This window comes from Hoplias malabaricus, chromosome 4 (genome assembly GCF_029633855.1).
Source record: "Hoplias malabaricus isolate fHopMal1 chromosome 4, fHopMal1.hap1, whole genome shotgun sequence".
NCBI classification, from domain to species: Eukaryota; Metazoa; Chordata; class Actinopteri; order Characiformes; family Erythrinidae; genus Hoplias; species Hoplias malabaricus.
Genome location: NC_089803.1, coordinates 31,638,148 through 31,666,019, shown reverse-complemented (window position 1 = coordinate 31,666,019; position 27,872 = coordinate 31,638,148). Strand labels below are relative to the sequence as shown.

The window sequence follows — 27,872 nt, the reverse complement described above, 5'->3', positions numbered from 1 at the left end:
CATGGTACAAAGGTGGGCAGTGGGTCTTGGCAATGGACAGTGGGCTTAGCTTTAGTTGGTTCAACTGAAATAATATTCATATTATCTTACATTTTTATCACATGGTTTTCTTCTAGAGCATTATGACAGGTCTTAATTTGGAGCAGAAAAGACCTTAACACCTCCCGTCCACTAGAGGGCTCTTGTTTTTAGGACACCATGGGCCCATTTCTCAGACAAAAGGGTAAACAATGACCATAATACGTTTCTACTGGCCATTCACTGTTGACAGTGAACTTTAGTCAGAGACTGGGCTTATTTCACATTTAGGTCCTGGCTCTGAAAGCACCAAAAAGCAGGACGTAAACCACTCGAGGCTGAAAATTCCTTAAGTTTCTACAGATTTAGATCAGGTTTACTGGGCAATCAACAAAATTTCTACCAACACCATGCCAAAGCTGTGCAGCTGATGATCTTCTACCAAAACCCACAGTCATTCCAGTGTAACAGGTAAAACACTGAACAATAAAGCCTCTCACACACACATACACCTAAAGAATAACAGTAAAATAATATCATTACAGATGAAAAAACATACACATCAAAATACACTTCCTATATGAGCACATGAAAACATTTCACAGTTCTTGAGATGAGGTGCTATTTTACAAGCCTTGATTAAGACAGTTTGATTACATATTACATATACTGTACACTTAAGTGTGATTTTCACCTATGGTATCAGTTTAATTTTTAAATGGTACTCAAGAGTATATAAATGAATATTTTAAAGCGATTGCTTAAAATCTAACACCAACCCTTTCAGAGAGTATAATTCAAGCCTCTCTATAAACGTAACTGTATATATAATCTGCTCCGTCTTAATTACACATTACATGTATTGTATGTACCACAACCATATCTGCTGACAAAGAGGTTACACCACCTTCAGCTCCATGTCATCTGGGAATTTTACACAACATTTACTAATCACTGTGTCACAGCAAATATTTACATGAAATAAAGTGAGATATTACAGCAAAGTCCATCTGTTTCCTGTTAGGAAATTAGAGCCCCTCACTGAATAGTGGTAGACAATAGTCATAGTGGTAGGAAACCCTATGCATTTTGAACTTAAAGACAAGTGTGCTTTGCTTGCAGGTATTTAACACTCCTGCTAGTCCATGAATAAAAGATTTCACTTCACAAACAAGGTTGGAATTCTTTATGCAAATAAATGCACAGCTAAATACTAAAGTCCAATAGTACACATAATATTGGATATAATTTCAGTAATAATAATGACAACCCTGCATCAAATTAAGACTGCAATGGCAGATAATGAAGCAATAGCTTATGGCTCAAATCACTGACTACTGACTGAATACAGCTCATTCACCAATCACTTCAAAAAGGTTAAGCTGAGAGTTTTTCTGTACTTTTCATGGAAAGGAACCTGGACTGTTCTACTGTAGTGCCAAGTTAATGTCTATATCTGCAAATGTTTTTCAGACCAAGGTTTTTAGAACTATCTCCTACAAAGAACTACAGTAAAAGTGCCCGAAAAATTCCTTTCACACTGACCTTTCACCAGTGCTACAGTAACAAAATATAAATCACTTAAATCCTGAGGTAACAAAACAATATAAACAATTACAAACTACAACATTTAGTGAGCTGTTAAGTGCATATTTCTGCACTCAAGTCACAATTACATAACAAACTAATTTAAAAAATTGATGTACAAGTGTATGGCTATCAGGTTTATAGCAAAACAAACTGAAATGCAGCAGCTGAAAAACAAGCCAGAGTGTTAAGACCTGTTTTAAGGCCACATTATGAAACCGGTCAAAGAACAATGGGTCAATTAAACTGAAATGAAGTGTGTTTTATTTATATAGAACTAGTTATTACTAAATGATATCACTTAAAATTAATATTAATGTATTATTCTTAGTGACGACTTGAGTATTGATTGTAAAACAGTGACATGAATGTGCCAAGCAGTCATAAAATTTGCTTTATTTTGAACACCAAATTGCCAACAGGATACAGAGTCACACTGTTGGCTCTTCAAGGATGCATTGGACCAGGAGTCTAGTTATTATAGAAACACAGTGTGATTGAATGATGTGTTTTTCTCTAGAGCTCAAGTCCAGATATATTTAAAGAAATATTGAAAGATAAATAGAATATAGCCACTAAAACTGCTTGGTGGAGCAAGTTAAGGGAGGTAATGCAGTACTGATCAGGTCAAAAGACCATAAAAAATACTTGAACTTACTATACCCTTTTAAAAAAAAATGAAGTAGTAGTCTATGCCTTATTGTATCGAAGGAAACCTGTTTTGAATGAAATTGGTCAGATATTTGCTTTATTCCCTTTATATTTTGGTCACCTTTTATTATTTGCCCCCCTCCCAAATACCCTGTTATGCTCCCTTTTGTGTATTTCTTACTAAAACCCATTACATGGGGTCATCATAGTTGTAGGTGGGAGCGGCTGAGTACTCCTGGCCTTGCATGGCCCCCTGGGCTGCCCCCATAGCTGCCTGCTGTGCTGCCTGTTGAACATGGGGGTTTTTCCAAGCACCAGTTGTCCACTCCTGCTGGGCCTTACTCATGCTCCCTCCACTGCCACGATAGAAGTTATGAACCTGCATCACAGAGAATATTGATTTTTTTAAATTCCCAAATGAAAATGCTAACTAGTAAATGTGCTTTAATAATAAACATAAATGTCTCATAAAAATGTTTTGTGCAAATGCTCTCAGTATGTGGCCACTACAAACATGATGGTACAAAGATGAAAGAATGTATTTTATTTTCTGTATTAAAAAGTGAATGGGGCACCTTGGTGAGAGCAATGAATGAGAGCACAGCCACAGCCGTGAACATAATAGTGGGAATCAGCATGACCACAGCAGACCCAATATTAGTGCTGAAGAATGTGATGGTGGCCAGCCAACCACTGTAAGAGATGAAAGCAAAGATATTAGAATAGACTTCACAGTAACAATCATCAGACAGAAAACTAATTCCTTTCTGCACTGCCATTCATATTCTGTAAAGTTTCATGTGATCAGATTAAACTATCAAATTTAATTAGCAAAACAGTGTAAATGAAAGCACATTTGCTTCCTCTTCTTAAAGAACTCAGTTTTGTCAGCGAATAAAATACTTTTTAAAACACTCAGTTCAAGACTTAGCCAGACCATAAAGAACTGTACTGAAAGAATATACCACATTTGGGATGAATACAAAACAATCCTTAAAGGATTCATTCCTTTAAATATCATAAAGACAAAATGGCTTCCAGGTCCTTGTAAACTCATCACAAGGTTGTTAACATGAGCCAAAATAAACAACCTCACAAACTGGACTAAGTTGGTCCACTAGGTCATTTTATGATAATGTCTTTCTTGAATGTAGTGATAATATTTGTCTTGGTGAAACTCATCGTAAACAAGCTAATGAACAAATTACTGACCAAACAAAGATGAAAACAATTAGGCCTGAGCTCAAACACACTCTTTTCCATATCTCTTGAACCCCAAATTCAAAGTCCTTACCATACTCCCCAGCCTGGAATGCCCACTGTCTGAATAATACTGATCACAACCTGGGCCATGAATACGAAGAAAAATGCCATAAAATTGAATGAGCTGTCAGTCCTGCAAAAGAGAAACATTATTAAACTGAGTTATAAAGTGCCATGATGAGATTTGCTTGTCAGCCTTAGGCTATTTTAATTGCATAAAATAAAGTGAAAAGTCATTTTGGCATATACTTTGAAATGTCAGAATGACAGCAGTGTCTGACCTTTTTATTAAGTGCCCAAGTCTTTATTTGATTTTTTTTTAATGGGCATTTACTTGGAATCTTTGATCCAGAGAATATCCATGGCACACTTCACTTATCTCTCTAGTATTATGTATTAGATTTTGTACTGCAACGTAAAGTTTTTCACTCAATAAATTAAAGGTGCACTATCCGAGATTTTACACATTTATATTGCATGAAATAAGTCATTTTAATGTAAAACTGTAGTGGAGTTGAGGTGTCCTGGGCAGAGAAAGAAGCCACACATGATGCTATAGTGCTTTGGCCTTGTTTTCACCCTTGGGATAGGCACCACCCAAGCATGTTTGTGTATTCCAAAATCGAATATTTTGGATAACAACACAATACATGTGTTCCTCCTCTGAGAATATAATGCCTCTAACACAGAGTGAGATAAGACAAGAATCAAACCTGGACTGACTTTCCTCATATGGAGAGCACAAAGTTTTGCAGAAAGGCTCCAACAGAACAATTATCCTCTTTGAAATGCTCCCCCGGATCAGTAACGTCCCTCCCCGCGGATGTGGAGTGATAGTGCACAGGGAAATACTGCTTTCTCTTTTCTAACACCTTCATCAAGAAAATTCCACCTTAAAAGCTCCTGTAAGTTAAATTACAATTGTGCTGTTTTGTTTCTGTCCATTTAGGGCATTTACACAGCAACTTTTCTCAGTTATTTACCTTTGTTTATGTTAAAACACAATGTTCATTATCACTATCTAAGGTGGAGCAGAAAATGCAAATAAAACACTGACTACTGCAAAGAGGGAGAACCCGAGTTCACAGTTTTCCAGTTGTCCTGTAGGAGCCTTTGTAGTGGGGCCCCTGAGCGCAATAATTCCCTTGTTCTGAATTCTATATTCCATTCTGGTTTGAATGCTTTATCTTGGTGTTTGTGGACTTCTGGTAGAGCTTTGGGTGATGGAAAAGCACCAAGTAAATATGATTATTTTATAATGTCCCATGTTAATTTTCTTGAGTGACTGGCATGATAAAGTTAGCTGTTACAGATATTATGAATTTGTTCTTAATGTTATAAGCTCAGATTTAGTGAGTCAGTGTGACTTTTTAAGCTTTTGCTTTCTGCATAAAATGTTAAGAAGGGAGGTGTGGTTGTGGCTGGAAGGAGAACGAGGCATCTCTTAAAATCTGTTTTGGTTTGAGACGTGAGTTTGAGCAGCAGGTAGTGTCGCAGTCACACAGCTCCAGGGGCCTGGAGGTTGTGGGTTTGATTCCCGCTCCGGGTGACTGTCTGTGAGGAGTTGGTGGGTTTCCTCCGGTTGCTCCGGTTTCCTCCCACAGTCCAAAAACACACATTGCAGGTGGATTGGCGACTCGAAAGTGTCCGTAGGTGTGAATGTGTGTGTGTCTGTGTTGCCCTGTGAAGGACTGGTGTCCCCTCCAGGGTGTATTCCCGCCTTGCGCCCGATGATTCCAGGTAGGCTCTGGACCCCCGCGACCCTAAATTGGATAAGCGGTTACAGATAATGGATGGATGGACGTGAGTTTGACCCCTGCTGGCTAACTTTGGGATTGCACACTTTTAAAAACTCCATATAAAATCATTTAAAAAAGTGATTTACCATGTCATTAAGATAATTTTGTGGAAATTCACATGAAATACAAAGATTTCTCATGATTAAAGAGACTTGGTTTGTGTTGTCATGCTCCAGTTTGTATCCAATTGGCAAAACAAGAAACAGAGGTTACAGCACAGAAAAATAAATTGAACTTACTTCAAGGCTTTGTAAATGGGCCTGAACCAGCATACATAGGAGCAAGGAGTGAAGAGTATCAGCCACAGAATGGCCATCCCAAAGTTAGTCGCTCCTCCTCCACCGCACATCCACGCCAGACAGCCAATCAGATTCACCGCCAGTGTAGCACTGTTCACTTAATGGGAGAATTGGGTATTATAAAATTGAACATCATATTGCAAAAAAGTCTCACACTATAAAGTTCAAACTGGTATTAGATCATTTAACCCATTAATTAGGAGATTTTCTCTGTTTAAAAGAAGCTCTGACTGCTAATCACAGAAAGCTTTTCAACAATAATTATCAATAATTATCAGCAATAATTTGAATAAAGTATCAAACAATGCAAGGTTTTGTCATGTGATGATTAAAAGGGAAGTATTATTGGGATTTCAATTCATGCAATATAGTTATCATAAATAGCTCATACAATTAAAGGGAATATACTGTGGGATTAAACCAATTAATAAAACACTTTAAAAAACAAACAGTTTTCTTTTTTACCACCAAAACATAGCAAGCAATATTTATTTATTCATTTAATTTATTTTGTAAATTCTTCATCATGTTTAGGGTCTTGATTACTATTACTAGTTACTATTTATTATTTTAATATTTTTCCAAAAAATAATACAAATTACAAGAGATCACAAATCAAAGTGTGGGAGACTCTTAATGAATCACAGTTTGTTTCACTGAACATAGAGTGACCATGTTTAAAACAGGTTTATTACAGAATCTCCCAAATATTTAGGCCATAAGTCATTAATATGTTAATAACATGAAGAATCATTGGTGAAAATTACTGATTGCTCCTACACATTACAAAAATCCCTGTAAATGACTAATTACAGACAAATAGCAGTATGACATAGCATCAGTACCACTACTATAGCAAATCAAACACTTACTGTTCAGTTTTCAGGAGGTAAACTATGATGAAAAATGTGGTACATTTTACAGAACCACACTGATATAAAAGCACTTTAGCACTCCTTGTATTAACTGTCTACGGTGGCAGGCCAGGATTTTAATATGATACTTCTTGTAATGCTGAATATTCCTGGGTATTTTTGGAGATATGAAGGTTTAATAACAATGTCCAACAAAGTCCTTCAGCTTATGTGTAAACTTAAGCTGCACTGTTTAGGCTGCTGCTGTGTTTTGAGTGACAACACAACTAACATTATTAGACCAAACACTGGTACCTTACAAAACTGCATCCAGAACACACAAAAAGTAATAAATATACCCAATGTCATTAAGCAGAAATAATTCAGAAAGAGTGTTTGCCCACATACAGATCCAGAGATAGTAGAGCCGCTTGCACATGGTGCGGTGCTGGTCTGGAATCTCATTGAAGTCTTGGTAAAAGCATGGCTTCAGAGGAATGAAACGAGGAAGAGGAGGGAAGTTGTTTTCTGTTAGGAAACAAAACAATAAAGTGAACAAAAGTCAGAAAAGACATAACTCATGATTAATACATTATCAATTCTTACACTGACCAGAGCATTACTCATACAAAATAATTACTGTGCTGGAATTAAAACAAGAAAGAGTACAGCAAACACTTTACAACATTGCTGATCATTTTAGTAGCAAGAAAACCAATCTTACCTGCCATTAAGACGCCTTTTTCTTAGTCCCCTGATTTCAGAGAGTAATTTTCAGCAACCTAAATGAAAAATGATTTCTTAAGTACACACTGAACTCACACAAAGTAGCAAACAGTAAAGAATACATGTCACTGCCAAGAGTTACTGCCACTTTATAATGTCTTCCGTGTTGCGTAGACGCTAGAGGGCGCTGCGGACAGAAAGCCCAGTAAATAAATAAGTAAACGAATTAATAAAACACAAAATTATTTGAATTGACGCTGTTGTATTAAAATTCCTTGTGATGCATATGTTCCACTGCGCCTGCTTGATCTAAACTCATGTAACAAAAAAATAATAACCTCTTTGCACATATATAATACTCCAACAGTAGGTTCCATGGTGTTACGAAGCTAAATGCTAAAGTTAAAAGGTACTCAGCAGTAGAGTAGCTGTAACAAACATAATAATAAAAATCTAAAATCTAAAATACCCTCTAAGGAATATATAAGTATATAAAAACATTTACATTCTGCATTCTTTAAGTGTATAGTGTATGTGGTGTACTGGCAGCAGTGCTGGTTGTACAGTCTAACAGCAGCAGGAATTATGGACCTGCAATATTGCTCCTTCACACACTTGGAGTGAAGCTGTCTGTCACTGAAGTTACTGCCCATTGCTGCCAGAGTCTCAAGGACGGCATGAGAATCATTCTCCAGCATGTGACTAACTTGGTGTTTCCTCCTTTCTCCTGACACTTATAGTGGCTCTAAGGGACTTCTTAGGACAGAGCAGGAGTTAAGAGTTTATCTCACCTCTTCCTTTCTGCAGTGGAAATGCTGCAATTAAAAACAAAAAAACAAGGTCTTCAGGAAAGCCTTTTGCACTCTAAATAACCTCTGAGTGTCCTAAGCAATTGTATTTAAGTTAATATATGTAAGAAAAACAAATGTTTGTGGGCATATATAAATAAATCTCCTTCATTACGATTAGTTACAAATATGGCCAAATTTTCCAAAATAGTTTTATGTTATCAGACCATTAAAATAAATAAATAATTTTAAAAAAAGCACAGTTTCATAGTTTATTTCACAATAGGAGCAGTTTGTTACCTATGCACTATTTTAAATTACAAAGCACGCAACAGAAACGTGTCTCAAATAATGTGTGAATGCCTATGTGTTTTTTTCTGAGATTTAGTTACAGGAGAACTGTATGTGATTAGCTGTGGTGTTAAGAGGGCATTGGCCTGGTGTGAAGGTATCGCCAGTCTTTCACACGTGATTATCAGTCCAGAAGGGGATGCAGAATTTTGTGACACAGCCTTATAAAAACCCATGACGTCAGTAAGTGTGTAGCGCCTCAGCTCACCGACCAATCAGAGCTCAGTAGCAGTGATGCTAGCGCCATACTGCACAGAACCTGTTTTCTGTACATAACCGTAAACACACTGTACTGTTTTCACTATTGATTCCAATGAAATCCATTATTTTACTTCCAAAATTTATAGAAATCACTGGTGTGAAAGACAAATATATTTACTCCACATTTCTACCCATGTAGCTTCATTCACTGAGACCTCGCTCCTGGGCGCCCTCTGGTGTTCTGACGTCATGTTTTTGGATTAATGGAAGGAATGCCACTGCTCGTGAACACACACACACACACACACACACACCCCAACGAGGGAAGTGAAAGTGAACCGAAGAGGATCTTACAAAGCTTACTTAGCACATATCTTAGTAGTGTTATTTTTTCTTTCTGAAACAGATACCATTACTGACTACATTTACAAATGTTCCCATTAATTGCTCTCTATTACTTTTAGAGCAAATGAATGTTATGTATTTTTAATATTTGTATTTATTATTATTATTATTAATGTATTTAATTATTTTTCGAAAATCACACTTGCCTTATCCTGCACAGTTCCGGTGGTAGTGACCATGGTTGTACATTTCTTTTGGAACATGTGCAGGGTGGAATGACATAACAGATATACATTTAGGCCTAATATTGCTATTTGGGATTTCTGTCATGCTTCATGAAATGTACATTTGAATGAATAACAGTTAATTTTCCTTTTCTGTCATACTAATTTGTCATTTACACACCATTATTGTGTTATTTCGCTGAGTTTGTGATGTTTGTCCCTTAAATGTTGCTGGAGTGATGTGTAGAGATCCCGTGATTAAGCGCCCCCTGCTGTCAGGAGTCTTTATAAATAATACGGCCTTCTACATGATCGAATTCACAGCTGTAACGGACCTGATTTGTTTTTACTATAATGTTCATTATACTATCCGCTGTGTGTGTTTACGTTTCTGTGTCTGAGCTGAGGAAAACGGGGAGGTCCCGAGTGTGTGTTGGTGTTCATCTTTGCTGGAGCTTGACTGAGAGGAGCAGAGGGGTTTGGGAGAAAAGGGAAAGGGAAACGGAAAAAGACATTTCCACCTCTCATCCCCGCGGATAAACTGCGTGTTACATAACCTACAGTGGCCTACAGGTTTTAAACTACATTTCTAGTAACACAGAGACGGTTTAAAGCTGAAGGGCAAAGCGCCATGGTTCAGTCGAGACCCTCTGACTCTAAAAACACAACGGTTTTCATCGGGGTTAGCCGCTGAATACATGGTTCTTCGAGGGTAGTTCCCATCAGATATAGGTTACAGCAGCGTGTATACAAACGACCTCACATTTCTCTCGGTCCTGAGACTGATGGAGGTCGTGTGTAGAGAGAGAGAGAGAGAGAGAGAGAGAGAGAGACCTTCACGATATAAAACGATGCTGAATACTGCCATATCTTCCACCCAGTTCTAATACAATGGTACTGCATGCATGTCTCCGATATCCTTGCCCAGTGAGACAGATCCCAACACACGCTCGTTTTTCTGACCAGTTAAAGCCGAGAAGCGTCTGAAATATCTCACCTCGCCGTGTGGTTTCACGCGAGAACGTGGCTCCTGTGAAAACGCTTCCTCGGATGAACAGCAAGAAGGGACCACGGCTGCTTTCCATCCAATGCAGACCCTGCTTGCAGCGAAGAGGGCTCTTCCGCAAAGCCCTGGGGTTTATGTTCTTCTGATAGTGGGGTATACAGTGAAACGATAACGCCGTGATCCTCCCACACAACCACCCGCCCGGGACCCGCGCTAAATATGATGCTTCTGAACAAATCCCAGCAGCCAGCAGGCCTCCGAGAGATCGCGATACTTCATTCTTCCACTCACTCTCCCTCTCACGCTCAGCCCCTCACTCCGCCTCTCTCAATCCCTAGCCCTCCATCCTGCTTCCCCCTCGCTCATAGTACACGACCCATAGTCGCTCTCCGCGGTACTGAAGCACCTTGGAACGTCCTGTACGAGGCTACATTGGGACTAATGTAATCCCACCTCAATGGCCATTACATCAGACTTTTCCACACCCAACATGTGTTCATATCACTACAACGCCCACAGGAAAATGCAGCTTAGCTTCAGCCCAAAACTGACACCTGACCCAAAACTGCTTTATTTTATACCGATGTTTGATTTATACTGATTAACAAATTCTGTACATTTTATGTTACGCCTAAATGTAACATACATAAGTATCTTTACTGTTGCAAGATGCCTTCTTCAGGTGCACATTTGGTTAAAGTTTCGTTTCCCTTCTATGAATAAAGGACTGAAACTTTATCAGTCCGTTCCAATCCACAGCTGCTCCTAGTCTCATTTGACTCATGAACTCAGCAATAATAGGGCACTGTTTGATAAGCAGGGGACCCACCCACTGATTTATCAGTCTGACCAGGCTTCACCAACAACTTCAGGCTTTGTCAAGAAAATGTTTTTCAGTCCTTTTTGAACCTGTCAATCATGTGTACAGCAAATAAACCACCAATGAGCTGTCTTTTGTTTTTAAAGTATGGTTTATTAGATGTCCTAAAATGTTTTCCTAAAATGTGAAAAGTAAAAGCATTCTGCACATTCCCTTTAAAATCTACTGTATACTGTCTGAATTCTGAATACTGTCCTTCTACCCATTATATCCTAACACTGACAATATGTTTATTATACAACAAATGTTTATAGAGGCAACAGAACACATAGCACATTTCAGATGATCAAACATTTAGGAAGGAGTAACAAAAGGCGGAAAAAGCAAGTGGTACAATAAAATAACAGCTGGAGGAACAATTTGTCTCTCGCACGTAAATATGTGCAGATATTCACCAATCTGCGGAAAACTTTCTAAAAATTTTGAAACAATTTCAGAATAAAAGTTTCTCGATGTAAATTTACTACAGCATACATAAAAGCTTCAGAGAGTTTGGAGAAATCTCTGTGCACAAGGAACAAGCCTGACAGTCAATATTGAATGCTCATGATGTTTGGGCCCTCAGGCAGCACACGGGTATGATTCTGTACTGGAAATCACAGCATGGGATCAAGAACACTTCCAGAATTCATTGTGTGAACAGTTTGTTGTGCAATCCACAAATGAAAGTTAAAATTGTATCACACAAAGAAGAAGCCATATGTCAACGCAATCCAGAAATACTGCTGTTTAAATGGACCATAGTTAATTTAAAATGTACTCATGTAAAATGGAAAACTGATCTGAATCAAAACCTTTGTGAACTCAAGAGGAGAGGGACCATGGAGCTTGTTATCAGGGGACAACACATTAAACTCCTCACAGACTGTCACCCGGAGCAGGGCTTGAACCCACAACCCTTTGTGACAGTGACACTACCCATTGCACAACATTGACATTTACAGAGCATCCCAAATTATTTGGAATTTGGGTTGTATATTAAACTAACTGAAGGAAAATATTCTAATGTATGGCTAACAGTATCCTCTGAGAAAGAATTCAGAAAGGTATACCGTTAGTGACATCTTTGTCATAGGCCTGTGTGTTCAGACAGCTGTAATATGTTTGAACCCTTCAGACCCTATACTGCACTTCAGTTACTGCTCAGACTTCCTGGCAGTGATTCAATACGTTTGCTAGCTAGAACATAGCTTAACTTTAGTTACAACCCCAATTCCAATGAAATTGGGATGTTGTGTAAAATATAAATAAAAACAGAATACAATGATTTCCAAATGATTTTAACTTATATTCAATTGAATACACTATGCCCTATACACTAGACATGACATTTAATGTTCAAATGGATAAATGTTGTTTTTTTGCAAATATTCACTCATTTTGAATGAGGCCTGCAAAATGTTCTAAAAAAGTTGGAACAGGGGCATGTTTACCACTGTGTTACATCACCTTTCTTTTTAAAAACACTCAATAAGCGTTTGGAAACTGAGGACACTAATTGTTGAAGCTTTGTAGGTGGAATTCTTTCCCATTCTTGCTTAATGTACAACTTCAGTTTAGCTCAACAGTCCAGGGTCTCCGTTGTTGTATTTTGTGCTTCATAATGTGCCGCACATTTCCAATGTGAGACAGGTCTGGACAGCAGGCAGGCCAGTCTAGTACCCGCACTCTTTTACTATGAAGCCACGCTGTTGTAACACGTCTAGAATGTGGACATTGTCTTGCTGAAATAAGCAGGGACATCCCTGAAAAAGACGTTGCTTGGATGGCAGCCTATGTTGCTCCAAATCCTGTATGTACTTTTCAGCATTAATGGTGCCTTCACAGATTTGTAAGTTACCCATGACAGGGGCACTTACACATCCTCTTACCATCAGAGATGCTGGCTTTTGAACTTTGTGCTGATAACAATCCGGACAGTCCTTTTCCTCTTTGTCTCAGAGGACACAACGTCCATGAATTCCAAAAACAATCTGAAATGTGGACTCACAGGACACTTTTCCACTTTGCGTCAGTCCATCTCAGATGAGCTTGGACCCAGAGAACCCGGCGGCGTTTCTGTGTGTTGTTGATATATGGCTTTCATTTTGCATGGCAGAGTTTTAACTTGCACTTGTAGATGGAGAGATGAACTGTGTTCACTGACAATGGTTTTCTGAAGTGTTCCTGAGCCCATGTGGTAATATCCGTTACAGAATGATGTCGGTTTTTAATGCAGTGCCACCTGAGGGATCAAAGGTCATGGAAATTCAATGTTGGTTTTCGGCCTTGCTGCTTACTTTCAGATATTTCTACAGATTCTCTGAATCTTTTGATGAAATTATGAACTGTAGATGCAATTGTACGTTGAGAAACGTTGTTCTTAAACCGTTGGACAATTTGTTCACACAGTTGGTGTTCACAAACACAGGTTCAGTTGGTGAACCTCGCCCCATCGTGTCTTGTGAACAACTGAGCCCTTTGGGGATACTCCCTTTATACCCAATAATGACACTCACCTGTTTCCAATAACCTGTTCACCTGTGGAATGTTCCAAACAGGTGTTTTTTGCGCATTCCTCAACATTCCCAGTCTTTTGTTGTCCCAGTCCCAACTTTTGGAATGTGTTGCAGGCCTCAAATTCAAAATGAGTGAATATTTGTAAAAAAAAAAAAAAAAGTTTATCCATTTGAACTTTAAATATCTTGTCTTTGTAGTGTATTCAATTGAATAGAGGTTGAAAAAGATTTGCAATCATTGTATAGTGTTTTTATTTATGTTTTACACAATGTCTGAACCTCGTTGGATCTGGGGTTGTAGATACTGGTGTAAAGAAGGTGTTTGACTTTATGCTCTGACTACAAATTCTCTCAGGGTAACTGTGGCTACACAGAAGGATTAGAGCACTCATGTAATTCTGAGATTAAAGGAGAACACTGGTTTCTCAGTAACCACAACAAAGATTTAGACAGAATTGGGCCCAGGTCCAACTGGTTACTTTTAACCAGATACACACATCTCTCTTCACACTGCATTATTCTCAATTTAAGTCATAATTATATTTTTCCATTTCTGCAGTTTGTGGCAGATTTAAGTGTAATGTTGTTCAGTCTTCCTTTTAAATAGCCTCCTTATCACATAAATGTACATCCCACCTACAGCTAACTATACACTTTTGAAGAAAGAGGCCATATTGGATGCTTTTCTTGGGGGAAACTCGATGCTAAAAACTTTATATCCTTTAGGAACATGATTTTATGATAGAAACATTACATGGGAACCACACCTTATAGCACTCCTTTTACATTTTACTGAATTAAGTGTAGCCTGTACAGCAACTTACAGTGTTAATCATGTGATAGAGTTAGTGTCAAAAGTCTCACCCAGTGACTCTTTAAAAGTTACACTACATCCACTTTTCCAGGGTAAAAGTGCATATTATATTCTTTAATAACAGATTCTAAATAGTAAAAAAAAAGCATGGAGTAAAGTCACCATGTATGAAATCAGTTCAACTTAAAAATATTTAATTACAAATCAAATTCCCTCACTAAAAATATGCAGACACACTCCTGACAGTAACACTCCAATTTCCTGAGAGCATTTGATGTACTTGTATAATGCAATCTGTGTATTGTAGTGAGAGACTGTTGATGAATATAAACATAAGGATCATAAACAGTTATAAATTTTGACAAACTGAATGCTGGATGCTGGGAAATATTACCCTGTAGTACATAATTTACATATTCTGTAACACCACATATTAAACTATGGGGTTTTGACTTTTAAATACAATGAAAGAAAAACAGACCTCACTATTGTTATTATTTTAAGCGTGCCATCAAATGTGGCTCCAGAACAGGACACATATGCTGTAAGTGTTTTGTGCTGCACACTAATGTAAATTTCTTCTCCCTACTGTACACTCAGTGGCAGACTGGCACACATTTGCCTCTGTCTATTTTTAGATGCAGTGACACATATATGTCGTCACATAAATGAATCACTCATGACAGTTGGGAATCATAGTTTTTGTTAATACCCATAAAAATATGCCATTGTAACACAGAAGGTGGTACATTACCTTTGCTTATGAGGTGTAGTAATAAAATAATTAATTTGCACAGCCAATTTACCTACTAACGTATGTTTTTAGACTATTAGAGGAAGCTGTAATATACCCACAGTAACAGGCATGTGCTCTGACATTTTGACAAAAAAGAATTGGGCTCCAACAGAAAGGGCATTTTTCTAATCCAGGGCAAAAGGGCAGGTACTTGAGCACCACTAGGGCTCTATCTGTGTACGTGCCTGCACAGGAAACCCACACGGACAGGGGGAGGACACACCAAACTTCTCATAGACAGTGACCGGAGGTGGGGCTCAAACCAACAACAGCAGCACCACATGTTCGGCCTGTCCCAGATATCTGTCAATGTATTTGTAATCCTTTTTGTGCACTGAATTTCTTTGAGGCACACATAGATGCGTGGTTCCATTCATCATTCCACTTTAGGAAGAATAAATAAATTGTCCAGTTACCAGTCAGATGTTTGGACACACCCACTCGTGGAGCGTTTCCTTTGTTTTGGGCCATTTTCCACATATTGTGAATGTACAGTACCAGTCAAAAAACTGAACATCATCTCATTCAATTGTTTTTCTTAGTTTTTTATTATTTTCTTCGTTGTAAATGAATATGGAAGACATTAAAACTATGAAGGAACTCGTTACGTAGTAAACAAAAAAGTGTTAAGCAAACCATAATATGTTTTATACATTAGACTCTTCAAAGTAGACTCCTTTTCCTTTGATGACAGCTTTGCACACTCTTGGCCTCGTCAAGAGTTAATCTGAAGAGCTGTTTGCATTCTTAATGTGTTTGAGACGATAACTTGTGTTGTGCAGAGGTAGTGGCTGGAACACAGTTCTCTGCAGTGAATAACCCTATTCCACCAATGAATAATGAGATGTGTCCAAACATTTGACTGGTACCCTTAAGCTTCTCTAGAACAGATCATTTTATATCCAACTAATAGCATAAATATTTGATGTGTATAATGTGAAAGATTTATGAATTACTTTCAATCGGGGCCTGTGAAGGGCAGAAATGTACTACTGTACAGCAACAACACAGTGCCACAGTAGTGTTTGGAGTAGGCTCAGAGCACACTACTAGTGATATATCATATAGAGATTCCGCATTGTTGTGCACTGTCAGATAAAGTTAATGAACATGAACAGGATTTGTTATTTATTTGTTTTAACAAAAATCACCTCATATAATCAAAAGTTCAATAATTGTGTTAAAGTTTAAAAGTGTAGGCGGGGTCTCTCACTAAATTTATTTGAATGCCTGCCATAGCAGCAAGAGAGAGAGAGAGAGAGAGATATCTTTTTCATGTAGAATCATCTACAAAGAAAAAAAAAAAAAAAAAAAACGTTAAACAAATTAAAGCGTGGCTCATGTGTCTGTGGGATCCTTGGCGGTGTTGTACTGCTCTCACACATGGTGTGAAATGAAGTGAGCCGTGGGAACAGCACAGAGACACTGATCCTCTGATGACAGTGAAGGCTGGACTGTAGCTAATATCTGCACATTCAGGTGAGTTGAGTTACTTTTAAGCAAACAGCTAGACTCGATAAAAAACCCCGAGAATCTTCCATAAATCGCTTGTGTTATTAAACAGTTTGTTATATTGCCAAATGATCTTAAGTGGTCCCAGTAACGCGGTTGTTAATTTAGCTTGCAGCGCCCAACTCTCCTCATAGGGCTAATGTTTTGTAAACAAACGTGCGGCCCTGAAGTCTAACAACATGGATATAGGTTAACTTCAGTGTTAACCCCTCAGTTCTACATCGCTGCTTAACCTGAGGGAGTCTAAGACAGCACAGAGTCTTCTAGTTGACCAGAAATGTATCATTTCTGACAAAATTATACGCTTAACTGTTAGCTTGCTAGCATTGCTACTTAGCCGTATAGGCTAGAACTACTTAGCACCATAGTGAGCTAGAGTCTTCTCCCTCCTCCAGCTAAAGCTCACATATGCGTGAAGCCCATAAAGATGCCCCGAACAATAAAAGTATGGTGTCATGCCTTCATTGCTCAACGTTAAGTTGTTTCACACATTACACTCGCGCTCAAATCATCGTAGAAAGCTAACACGTAAGAGCTTTAATCCTGCTGGAAGATACACCAAGACATAGGTTTACAAAAAGTTTAAAAGTTGACGTTACATTGTAGCGATCCCTCCCAACCCCAGAATCTCCCAAAAGACCTGTTTAATGCCGCTCTGCACTGCCCGTAGCATGTTATATACACACATCCCATGTTGTACATGTTGTAAGCACCAGACACATTGTGTTAGGCCCTTTATCTCGGCTGTAATAACGCCATATAGGATATCATTCGAGAAAGATTCGTTTCTAAAAATGAAATACTGTAAAAAAAAACAAAAACACAAGAATAATGTGAGATAGTTTGAAGAACACTTATTGGTTACAAATTTGTCCTAAATTCACACATACATCGCCTCTATGGTAAAGTCCATCACAAGCCCAACTGATGACTGTTGAAAACAACTGGATAGAAACCTCAGATAATCCTGGCTGGCCATAACTAGAAGTTTAGTAATAGTAAAAAATAGTAAAATATTTTGAAACTGCACATTCTCAAACAGGTGGATTCATATAGCCATGGTTTCTTACATCATAAAACTAAACAACATTTCTGTCGCAAATTTCAATATGAAGCAAATGGCAGGGGCAGAAGTGGGGAAATGGAGGTGGGGACTAATTGCATATTAATAGCTTCATGCATGTTGAATAAAGTTGAAGCTGTGGAGTTGTATCTATACCCAGTTTAAGGCCTTAAGTGATTCTTTATCTTTTTGAGCAGAGATGAGATTTTAGAATTCGACTTAAAATGGCTGGAAATGGCTATTATGACTCTCTATGCATCTTATTGTGTTAAATATTTGTGTTTTTATTATCTTTTTTCCTGCTTTGTGTTGTAGTGTTGGGAATGCAGTCGCCGTTATCACCAGCCTCAGTCAGAGAGCTGGTCTGCTCCTGCCTCCATCTTGACCCTGTGGCTGCAGATTTGCGTTGCAGTATTTTTGTGGCTGCTGTACAGAGCTATAAGCGTGACTCTGTGCTGAGACCATTCCCATCTCGATACCTCAGAGGTGACATCAAGGATTTTGAAGAGCTGGTAAGAGGTGGTCATTTGTGTTTATGGTTTATATCAGACTTTTTTTTTTTACCAGTGCTATATTTGTAATTGCATACCTAGTTCACAGTCTCTCAAACCAGATTTTTCCTGTTTGAAAACTCCCTTCTTGTAAAGTATCTTAAAGGTGGGAGAGAAGATTTTTGGTGGGTGGAATGTATGCTTTTTGAAAAGTTTTTTATTTTAGATACTACTTTACTTTAGATTTACTGCTAGCAAGCACTTTATCTTATCACAGCCATATAAATGGGATAATGGTCTATTCAAATGTCAGAAAGTAATTATCAAATGAGGACAGCAAGCTAAAACTTATTAACTAAGAATATTTATTATTTATTTGTTTGTTTGTTTATGGCCAAGATTATATGCAGACTTTGTTGTATAATTTGTTATTGTATGGATCATTAGCTAGGAAATGCAGGATTGGGTAACATTTGCGTAAAGATTTTTACATGGAAAACAATGTTCCCTGTGTTTTTTTTTTTTCTTACAGCAGAAGGATGTGAGTTCTTTGCCAAGTGTTAGAGACCTTGTCCGTCTGGGATTGGGAGAGGGAGATCATCACCTGGCACTTGTGCACTGGGTGCTTTCCTCTAAGAGCTTTTCTATGAAGACTATTCAGAAAGAAAAGGTGCAGCTTAAGTTTGAGTGTGTGTGTATATATATATATATGAACTTGTACAGTTACAGTACATTTAATCTTACATGAAATTTGCTCATTTTCTTTTTCTTCCATTTTTTTTCCTAAATGATTCCTGCCCAGTGGGTCAGTCTCAGCCATCTGATACAAGATGAAGGCATCTCCTCTCCTGTGCCTGACTTCATTTTTGAATTAGAGTACTGTGAACAGATGAATTTAAAGTTTGAAAAGACAAGGGCCGGAAGAGACACTATCTATGCATTCCACGGTAGCCGACTGGAGAACTTCCATTCCATTATACACAATGGTTTACACTGCCATCTAAATAAGGTCAGTGACTTTCTTTTTTATGCCCATTATTTTAGAAGTATTTTGCACTTTTTTTATTATTATTTTATTTAAGAATAGTTAGATTTTTACTAGGAGCTCTTCCTGGCATCTCTGGTGGAACTGTTTGCTTATCAGCAGGTGTTAAGATAACACGTGTGAAGACAGTGATTACAATCTCTTTGTTATCTTTCTATTGGCTTAACCATGCCACTCTTTCTACAGTTCATTCTTTTTGCCTTACAGACCTACTTCTGTTTTTCAGAATTATAAATCCAGCTCCTACAAGTAGGTCGTGTAGGCTGTAAATAGAGTTACTTTATGGTGCTCCCATTGCTGGTTGTATCTTCTTCATAAAAAACATTGTAAATAGGCCTGCATGTTTTGGAGTAGTCATTCATGAACCGAAGATCACCATGTAAGAAATCTAAGCATTGGTTGGAAGGTTAAAAATCCTCACAAGCATTGGGCTGTTAAATATTGATGTTGCATAATTTGGAGAGATGGAGCACAACTTAGTGCTTTTGGAATGAGCAGACATCACTAATTATCTTGTGGCTAAATAAGGTCAGTGTGTGTATTAAAGACTTCTTAGAAGAGTATAGGATGTTATAGGAACAGTATGTTGGGGGAAATATCTATTAACAGCCTCTAATAGTCAAAGAAATTGAGAAATACCAGGTGCCTACAAATCTTTGGACGTAAATTGATTACATGTTAATCAAGTGTTTGTATGAATTACAGCTTTATCTAATTGAGTATTTATATTCGTAGTACATAAATATTAAAGATGTATTATATGCAGCATGTTGGTGTTGTCAGTGTAATGAAATGAAAAACATTCACATTTCACTTTTTCCTTCCAGACATCGCTGTTTGGGGAAGGCACTTATCTCACCAGTGACCTTAGCATGGCCATCCTCTATAGTCCCCATGGAAATGGGTGGCGTGAGAGTGTCCTTGGGCCATTACTAAGCTGTGTTGCCCTTTGTGAAATAATAGATCACCCAGATGTGAAATGTCAGGTGAAGAAGAAAGGTGAAGTAACACAAAAATAAATAAATTATTCATAGCCTATTAACAAATACTGATTCCTTGAGAACTTGGTGTCACTAATATTTATCCTTGTAACAAGTTTTAAAACATGTTATTCCATAGACAGCTGTTAATTTTTATAATGTTCAAAAATATTTTAGACTCTGAGAGCATTGATCGACAGCGTTTGAGGGCAAGGAACAGCGAGGGAGGGGATGTGCCTGAGAAATACTTTGTGGTCACAAATAATGAGCTGCTGAGAGTGAAGTACCTGCTGGTTTACTCTCAGAATCGTTACAGAACCAGGTGAGAGAGAATTGTTTAAATCTGGTAGAAAATATGTGGTTTTATTAACAAAAACACAAAAAAATAGGAAAAGAAATCATTCATATGAGGTCAGACAGACGCCTATAAATAGGAAGACTGATATAAAATGTTGCACTTCCAGTAAGTCTCCCAGGACGTTTTGTTTATAATTTGTATTTACAAATTACAAAACACACAAAGATTTTTGTGACATGTTTAATATATTAAAGATTTCTTTGTAATTTTATGGGGCTTTTCAAATTACTAAAAAGAGCCATTTACAGTCCAGAAATATTAGAATAATTTTAAGCTTGCAAGAAGTCACCATTGAGTACATCTGGGGTTTTTAAGAACAGAAAAGGTAGTATTATTTATATACCAGCATTATCTGATGTTCACACGAAATTAAACTTGAAAAACTTTGCCTACATTCAAGTAATCATATTTCGTTTCCTCTAAAAGTAGCATTTCAAAATAAAATCAAAATAACTAAATACACATAACTAATGTATAACTAATTATATATATAACTAAAGTATTGACCTCAGAACAGTCATAAAATCAAATGATGGTGAACCATTTCTTGTAGAATTATTGGGTGACTTGTGTTTTCTTCCTGTCTTTAGACGCACTCAGAGGACGTCATGGATGGTCAGACACCATTTTGCCGTTATGATGGGTCTCTATCTTCTGCTTCTCATATTCATCGGTGCCTTCAATTCTACTAGTTTCCAGTTGTTTTGGCACAGAATGTTCCGGTGAACCAAACTTCTCACGTCACATTTTGCCTCCACTCCAAAGTGCCTTTTTTCCTTTGGTTCATAAAGACAGTCATTTGACAACTACAGCAAAGAAGACAACTCTCAGGAATCTCTGAACATTTTATTCCATCCCTGGTGTGTATGAGTTAAACCACAGACACCAGTCACTCCATTATTGACAGAAAAGAGCTTTTAACCCTTGGGTAGTTTATGCATTTTTAAAGTAACATGAGCTACGTTCAGACAGTTTTTATCAGTGTAGGGATGAAGGCCTGTACTTTGGGTCTTCGTAACACTGTGGCATGTAGCTTGTCAAGTTTTCTTTAGCACTTTCTACTTGCGTAGAATGGTGGGATCATTATATTAACTGTACAACCAAATTACATGGGAAAAATGCTGCACTATTTGCCTTTCAGTAATATAGATGATCTTGGGTTTCAGGTTAGATTTTGCCAAAGCCAGTTGCTTGTTCTAATGACCATTGTTCTAATGATAATGTTAAAGGTACACTATGATCGATTTACTGTTTGTGGGGTGGACAATCTAGAATATTTTAAATTGAATGTAGCTCTCATGTCATATCAGAGTTAGAAATTCCGTTTTAACTTTAGACATCTCAAAAATGCAATGTGCAAGCAAAACGAATTGCAATATTTGCGTTCATGTGTTCTTGTGACTCTGAAGTGTGTATTTTGCAGGGGGAAATTGACCTTGAGTAATTTTAGATTCAGCTGTCTCAGCTATCAGTGAGTATTAGGACTTACTATGTAGTACTAAGTACTCATACTTGGCCTCAGACCATAAAGTTAATCAAAAGTAAATGACATTTTAGTTAATGGAAACAATGTCGGGTCTTGAGTTGACATCAATAGCAGTAAGTGAAATATTGCTAAGATGCTAATTTAAAAGAGATCAAATTTGTCTGAAAATTGGCAGGGGAGGGGAGATTTAGGCATTCCAATACAATGCATTCCAATACAACTAATACAGTGTTGACATTCTCAATGGTTATTGATTCTCCCTAGTTGTTTTCATTTAATGTTAAAAGTATGCATTGTATTGATACACATGGGTAACTATTAAATAGTTTATACTTACACAATAAACATATTCTTCCAACATTTCAGCATATTTCTTAGTACTGTCTGTGCAAAATTAATATTAGAGTCTTCTGTTTCTGTTTGGTTCTGTTTTATGATATCAGCTTTTGTCTTTATCCATTGTTATCAACAAAAGCGGCAAGGCAATTTACAATGGAGATAATATCTGATAAAACTGTACAGCAAGCTTTGATCTCTGGTAAAGCCGCTCTGACCATATACACCTTAAGTGCACACTTATTGTTATTGTGTTATGCTTGTGGATAATATTTTTTTATAAATGAGAGGGGCTTAAAATGTATACAAATGTTTGTGTGTGTGTGTGTGAGAGAGAGAGAGTGTACATGTTTGTGCAAGAAACAGTATAAACCATCCACTAAATTGTTTCTGTTTCAACTACTATGTAGAAGTGCTTATCCATTTTAAAGTAATATTTTAAAGTATACAAGTTTATTCCTTAAATATTATTGTCTTCGCTTGACTCCAATCACAGCTAGAAATCATGATGTATGCCAACAGGAGAATTAGCCCTATTTTCTTTATATATATCTCATAAACGCATAAAAGTGTCTGACAATTGCAGATTTATCAGAATTAACCATTTCCTTTCTTCGTGAGTTGAGATATAATCCAGACATCAAAAGGAAGGTGAACAGACTGTGCTATTGTAAGTCTAGACTGTTTTTCTGGCTCATGGATGTGTGTATTATTACAGGCTCATAAACCTACTGTTATTCAGTAACAAGCCATTGTGTGTAAGAGAACATCTCAGGTGGGCGCTTCCCTGGGGTCAGTCTGTCCCTCCCTACTGTAACCTACTATCCGACCTTATCAATCCCATCAAGAACTGACGTATGTGCAAAGAGGACAAGGAGAGTTCTGTCACAAGATCAAAGAAAAGTGCAGCAGATGAGAGTGAAATGCACAAAAGAACCTGTTGTCAGTGCATGCTGTAGTTTAATTGTTAAAATAATAATACTAATAATCACCCTTATGTTATATTTTGAGGTTTTTTGGAATAGAATCTATAGCGTGAGCTCTGCAAGAAATTAGTCACAACATTAAAGCCACCTTGTTTTTACATTTATTGTCCTTTTTTTCAGTACTTATCACAGCAGTTATAGAAAGTGTTTGGTTGCTGTTCTTGTCAATATAAGAAGAATATACTTAGTAACTAAGTGAGAGTTCATATGTAAATTTCAAAGAGTGTTACATGTAGTAATTCTGCAAATATTCTAATATTTGGAATCAGATGACATGTAAACAATGCTTTATTTTGTATAGAATAATTGTTTATATAATGCATACTTAAATATTACAAGTTATTCACCACAAAGTTTTATTTCAACACAGTTCATTTAGGTATTTTTTAGTATTAACATATTTATGAACCCATAAATATGTTGGGTTAAATAGTCTGAGTGCTATTTAGGTATATTTTGATAGTTGTTCATCACTTAAAAATAAGGATATTGATTTTATTTAGGGCGGAGTTTGGTGTGTTCTCTCTTTGTCCACGTGGGTTTCCTCTGGGTGCTCCAGTTTCCTCCCACAGTCCAAAAACACATGTTGGTAGGTGGATTGGCGACTCAAAAGTCCTTAGGTGTGAGTGAATGAATGTGTGTTGCCCTGTGAAGGACTGGCGCCCCCTCCAGGGTGTATTCCCGCCTTCCACCCAGTGAGTACGGTTAGGCTCTGGACCCACCGTGACCCTGAACTGGATAAGCGCTTACAGATAATGAATGAATTATTTTATTTATTCCTGTGTTAAACAGTGCATTTTGTACCTTGTACAGTTCTGTTTATTGTTCTAGTCACTTTAAATCTCATCAGGTCTATTTAAAGCTGCTTATTACCCTTCACATTAAAAAGTGAAAATAGAAAAAAAAATATTTTTTTCTACATGATACATCATTGAGAATATATTATAAGTTTACAGTATGACAAATCTTCGTATTGTATTCTAAATAAAGATCACATTTAGGAGCACTTTATATAGAAACCATTTATTCAATCAATTCACAAACATTTTCTTTCAGCTGTACAATATACACCAATTTAATTGCAGTGGGTTAATAAAAGAAGAATTAAAAGGTTACAACCATTCATATATCAAAAATAGCTGCATTAAAATGCTACATTTTTCACTTCAAGCCCTTTAGAGTAGTTCTTTCACCGATGTGTCAGTTTGCTGGAGCTGGACAGGCAGGAGCCAAGCACATAAAATATCCCTCACTACTGTTCTGTTGGACCAAAAAAAAAAACCACACACTGAGTTTTCAGAAAAACAAGGACAGTGCTGTGTTTTCTTTAAAGAAACAATCAGTCATTTTTCACATTATGAAATGGTCATTATTCTGACACCTAGTGATCTAGATGTATCAGAGATCTGTAAACCTGCCCACTCCAATGTGCTCGTGTGAGTTGCATATTATATAAAAAATTCAAAATAATAAACAAGTTCTTTAAGCTCTTTTACCTGCAAATTCTGGTGGCAGACAGCAGGTTTATGTGCCTCCAGATGGCTGCGTATACACCTCCCAAAGCGATGGAGGCAGATGTGGTCAGACTGAGCACAGGCTTGTGGACATGCTGGATGCTTTAGGACCAAACAGCTGGAACAGGTTGTGTGCTGACAGAATCCTCCACACTCTCGCTCCTCCACAGACACCGACCTACAGAACCAAGCACACAGAGAGCCTCACATTAACCTTCTGGATTATTACGGAGATGCATGGTATTGACCTGAGAACTAAAGTACCTACAGAAAGACAGGAGATGGCAAATATGTTATGTCACAGAGATAGGTACTAAAGTGCATCGTGGTGTGCCTGCCCAGGTGGGGACCCTATTCTGCCACAGGAAATGAAGACCTATGCTACACAAACCAGCTGATGTGTTCAAATAATATAGAAACATGAAAATCAGAAAAAACTTGATGTATGGAAGTACATGACACATTATCAGTAATATTTATGTTTATAGGAAAGAAGAGAACCAGGACTAAAAATATTGTGAATGTATAAAACACAACACAGCTGGTTAGTTAAAATGAATGGAATGGTAGAGTATACAGTGCAAGTCTTGTTGCTCTTTACCTGGCCGAACATATTTCATTGGGGTGCGTCTGGCAGAATTCCCAGGTACAGTCTGGACGACATGTATCTTTTTCGAGGACTTCAAGTACTGCATGGGAACAAATTATGCTTCATCAGTTATTAGTGTATTATCTATCTATATATAAATGTGTAGACACGTATTCTAATGAGTGATTTCAGCTAATTTATGGGTCTCTCTTGAGCACCACTCTAAAATACTTTCATGTTGAATGTAACGCTGCCCAATTCCAAGCGTTAGCTAAAGAGTCCCTAGCAGTCCCTGGAACAGCTGAACAGTGCTCTCTGGAGTGATTTAGCTTCATTCAGTGCCTCAGAGATGAGCTGGAGTGGCATTTTCTTCTGTCCTCACTGTTTTTTTTCCCCCAAATGATTATAACAACATTCTAATTTTCTAGAATTATTCCTTTCAGAGGACAAGACAGCTTTATTTATATTTATACATTTAAAACACAGCAAGTTTAACAAAAGGTGTCTCCCAGTAAACATTTGTTGATTTGCCGTTGATTCAACGTTGAAATAACGTCATAACTGCCGTCTAATCAACGTTCTCTTAAGGTTGAAAACTAAAGTTGAAAAGACGTCCAAACACAGACATTGAAAAGACGACTATTAGACGTATTTTGGACGTCCACTGACGTTATCGATTGGTCACCACTTAACTAACTTATCAAGATGGAATTTGGACGTCCATTGACGTTTATAATATGTCCTTGACGGACAGACTACTTTTAGACGTATTTTGAACGTCCAGGGACGTTCCTTGTTTACTGGGCTGGTTGTATCTATTATAAATTTCCAGAGGAAGAGAAGCTGTTACTGCAGAAAAGAGGGAACAAACTCCCTATTGACACAATGGATTTCAAAGGAAACATTTGATGAGTGGATGTTTACCATTTTCACGTATCATATTGTACTCTAAAAAAGATAAGTAGCTAGATTAATAGATTAGATTGATCGGTTACGTTGTCCCAAGGGTCATGTCGGACTACGGACAAGTGCCTACACTCACTGTTCAGTAAGAGATGTGCCATATGTCTGGATGTTTGCAGATACTTCAGAAATCCAGAGTCATTCAAAAATCAGTAAGGAGATTCACTCAGATTTAATTTTCTTAGGGGGCATAGACTAAACATCATAACTTTGTTGTGAGGATTTAATGCTATTAAGCTACTACAACATTTACATTTGTGAGATCAGGTACTGATTTTAAATTATTGGCTTTAATTAACAAACACCACTCCAACACGTCCTAGACGTATTGAGTTGTTCTCAATGTTTCATGAGAAGGCAGCACTATTCCTGTGCAGCGCTGGAGGGGTTGCAATGTTTAAAATATATTTTCACCTGGTTTCGGATTTTTTCGGGTTACCTGATTTGCAGATGCCTTTGCGTTCTTCTTCTGGTTTGCCATCACTGGAGTCCTGGTACACACACACCAGACCTTCATCACACTTGCCCAGGTGATCCCACGTTCCTCCACAGCTCTCCCCAGCCAGTTTGGCACATGTAGGGCAGCAGCCACACACACCTGTGGTGACCCCACCTTTACACTGGAGATTCAGAGCTCTGCGGGGTGAGCAATGAATCCGCTCACAAGGTGGACAGTGTAAGGCCTGAAGACTTTGAGGTCCAGGGTCAACTGGAGGCCTACTGCTTTCTAAACTGGCCATCTCCACATTCACTACCACCCAAGCCATCAACAAAATCAACAACACATACCAACTCATCTCCAGAGGTATGAATTAAGACTGTTAACATGAGGAGCCAGGACTGACACCTTCTTTTATATAGTGCTCCCCACGTCTAAAAAACTGTTACTTGCCAAACCTCCACGCCCCCCTAACAGCCAATGGATGATGGAGTATTACAGTAAGCTCTTACTGTTAATTATCCCCGGAGTCTTATCTTTACAATCTCTCTTCTTTTTTTCTGAAACCATTTCTTCCTTTTGAGCACTTTTAGATAAGTTGAATCGAGGAGAAGACTAGACCCTTTGTCATGCAAGTCACATGATCAATAGAGAGGGGCAATTCAACAAACGATCAAGATTATCACCCTCTTCTAACAAGGACAAGATTAGGACATTGGCAAGTTATCTGAGGAGCATGTGTAAGTATGCCTTTTCATAAGTCTGCTTGCCTGTAATAACCTTCCCTCTGACACAGATGTCTTGAAGGCCAACACCTTGACCAGTATTAGTTTATCTTGGACCCTATGTCTATTCATGTGATGAAACAGTGTTGCAAAATATTATCCAAATGTCACTTGCAATGCTATTGAAGTTGCATTAAATTATACTGATTTTGTAGTACTGTATTTAAGTTATTAACAATATCAATTGTTGCATTAAATGGCCAACGACAGTGTACTTTAGAGCAC

The 27,872-nt window shown here is 37.7% G+C and overlaps 3 protein-coding genes across 5 annotated transcripts; 1 reads left to right on the top strand and 2 right to left on the bottom strand.

Annotated features, from left to right (window-relative positions):
• Positions 1 to 53: 53 nt before the first annotated feature.
• Positions 54 to 23,440, top strand: parp16 (poly (ADP-ribose) polymerase family, member 16). 2 transcript variants are annotated; one of them, XM_066667967.1, is made up of 7 exons: positions 54 to 489; positions 17,991 to 18,187; positions 18,699 to 18,836; positions 18,969 to 19,175; positions 20,039 to 20,210; positions 20,369 to 20,513; positions 21,140 to 23,440. In XM_066667967.1, the coding sequence occupies exons 2-7, from the start codon at positions 17,999 to 18,001 to the stop codon at positions 21,273 to 21,275; spliced, it is 987 nt and encodes a 328-aa protein (XP_066524064.1). In that variant the 5' UTR covers positions 54 to 489; positions 17,991 to 17,998; the 3' UTR covers positions 21,276 to 23,440. The 2 variants fall into 2 exon arrangements, with proteins under 2 accessions (XP_066524064.1, XP_066524063.1); XM_066667966.1 differs by lacking the exon at positions 54 to 489 and adding an exon at positions 16,379 to 16,579.
• On the bottom strand, positions 347 to 10,543 carry scamp5a (secretory carrier membrane protein 5a). Of its 2 annotated transcripts, XM_066667968.1 has the most exons (8): positions 10,104 to 10,543; positions 7,989 to 8,012; positions 7,196 to 7,253; positions 6,880 to 6,999; positions 5,558 to 5,714; positions 3,551 to 3,652; positions 2,832 to 2,949; positions 347 to 2,635 (listed from the first exon to the last, which is right to left on the bottom strand). In XM_066667968.1, the coding sequence occupies exons 3-8, from the start codon at positions 7,200 to 7,202 to the stop codon at positions 2,447 to 2,449; spliced, it is 693 nt and encodes a 230-aa protein (XP_066524065.1). In that variant the 5' UTR covers positions 7,203 to 7,253; positions 7,989 to 8,012; positions 10,104 to 10,543; the 3' UTR covers positions 347 to 2,446. The 2 variants fall into 2 exon arrangements, with proteins under 2 accessions (XP_066524065.1, XP_066524067.1); XM_066667970.1 differs by lacking the exon at positions 7,989 to 8,012.
• A 1,087-nt stretch (positions 23,441 to 24,527) lies between the features above and the next one.
• Positions 24,528 to 27,163, bottom strand: si:ch73-330k17.3 (IGFBP domain-containing protein). Its single transcript, XM_066668820.1, has 4 exons — positions 26,863 to 27,163; positions 25,473 to 25,560; positions 24,854 to 25,049; positions 24,528 to 24,617 (listed from the first exon to the last, which is right to left on the bottom strand). The coding sequence occupies exons 1-4, from the start codon at positions 27,161 to 27,163 to the stop codon at positions 24,558 to 24,560; spliced, it is 645 nt and encodes a 214-aa protein (XP_066524917.1). The 3' UTR covers positions 24,528 to 24,557.
• Positions 27,164 to 27,872: the final 709 nt, after the last annotated feature.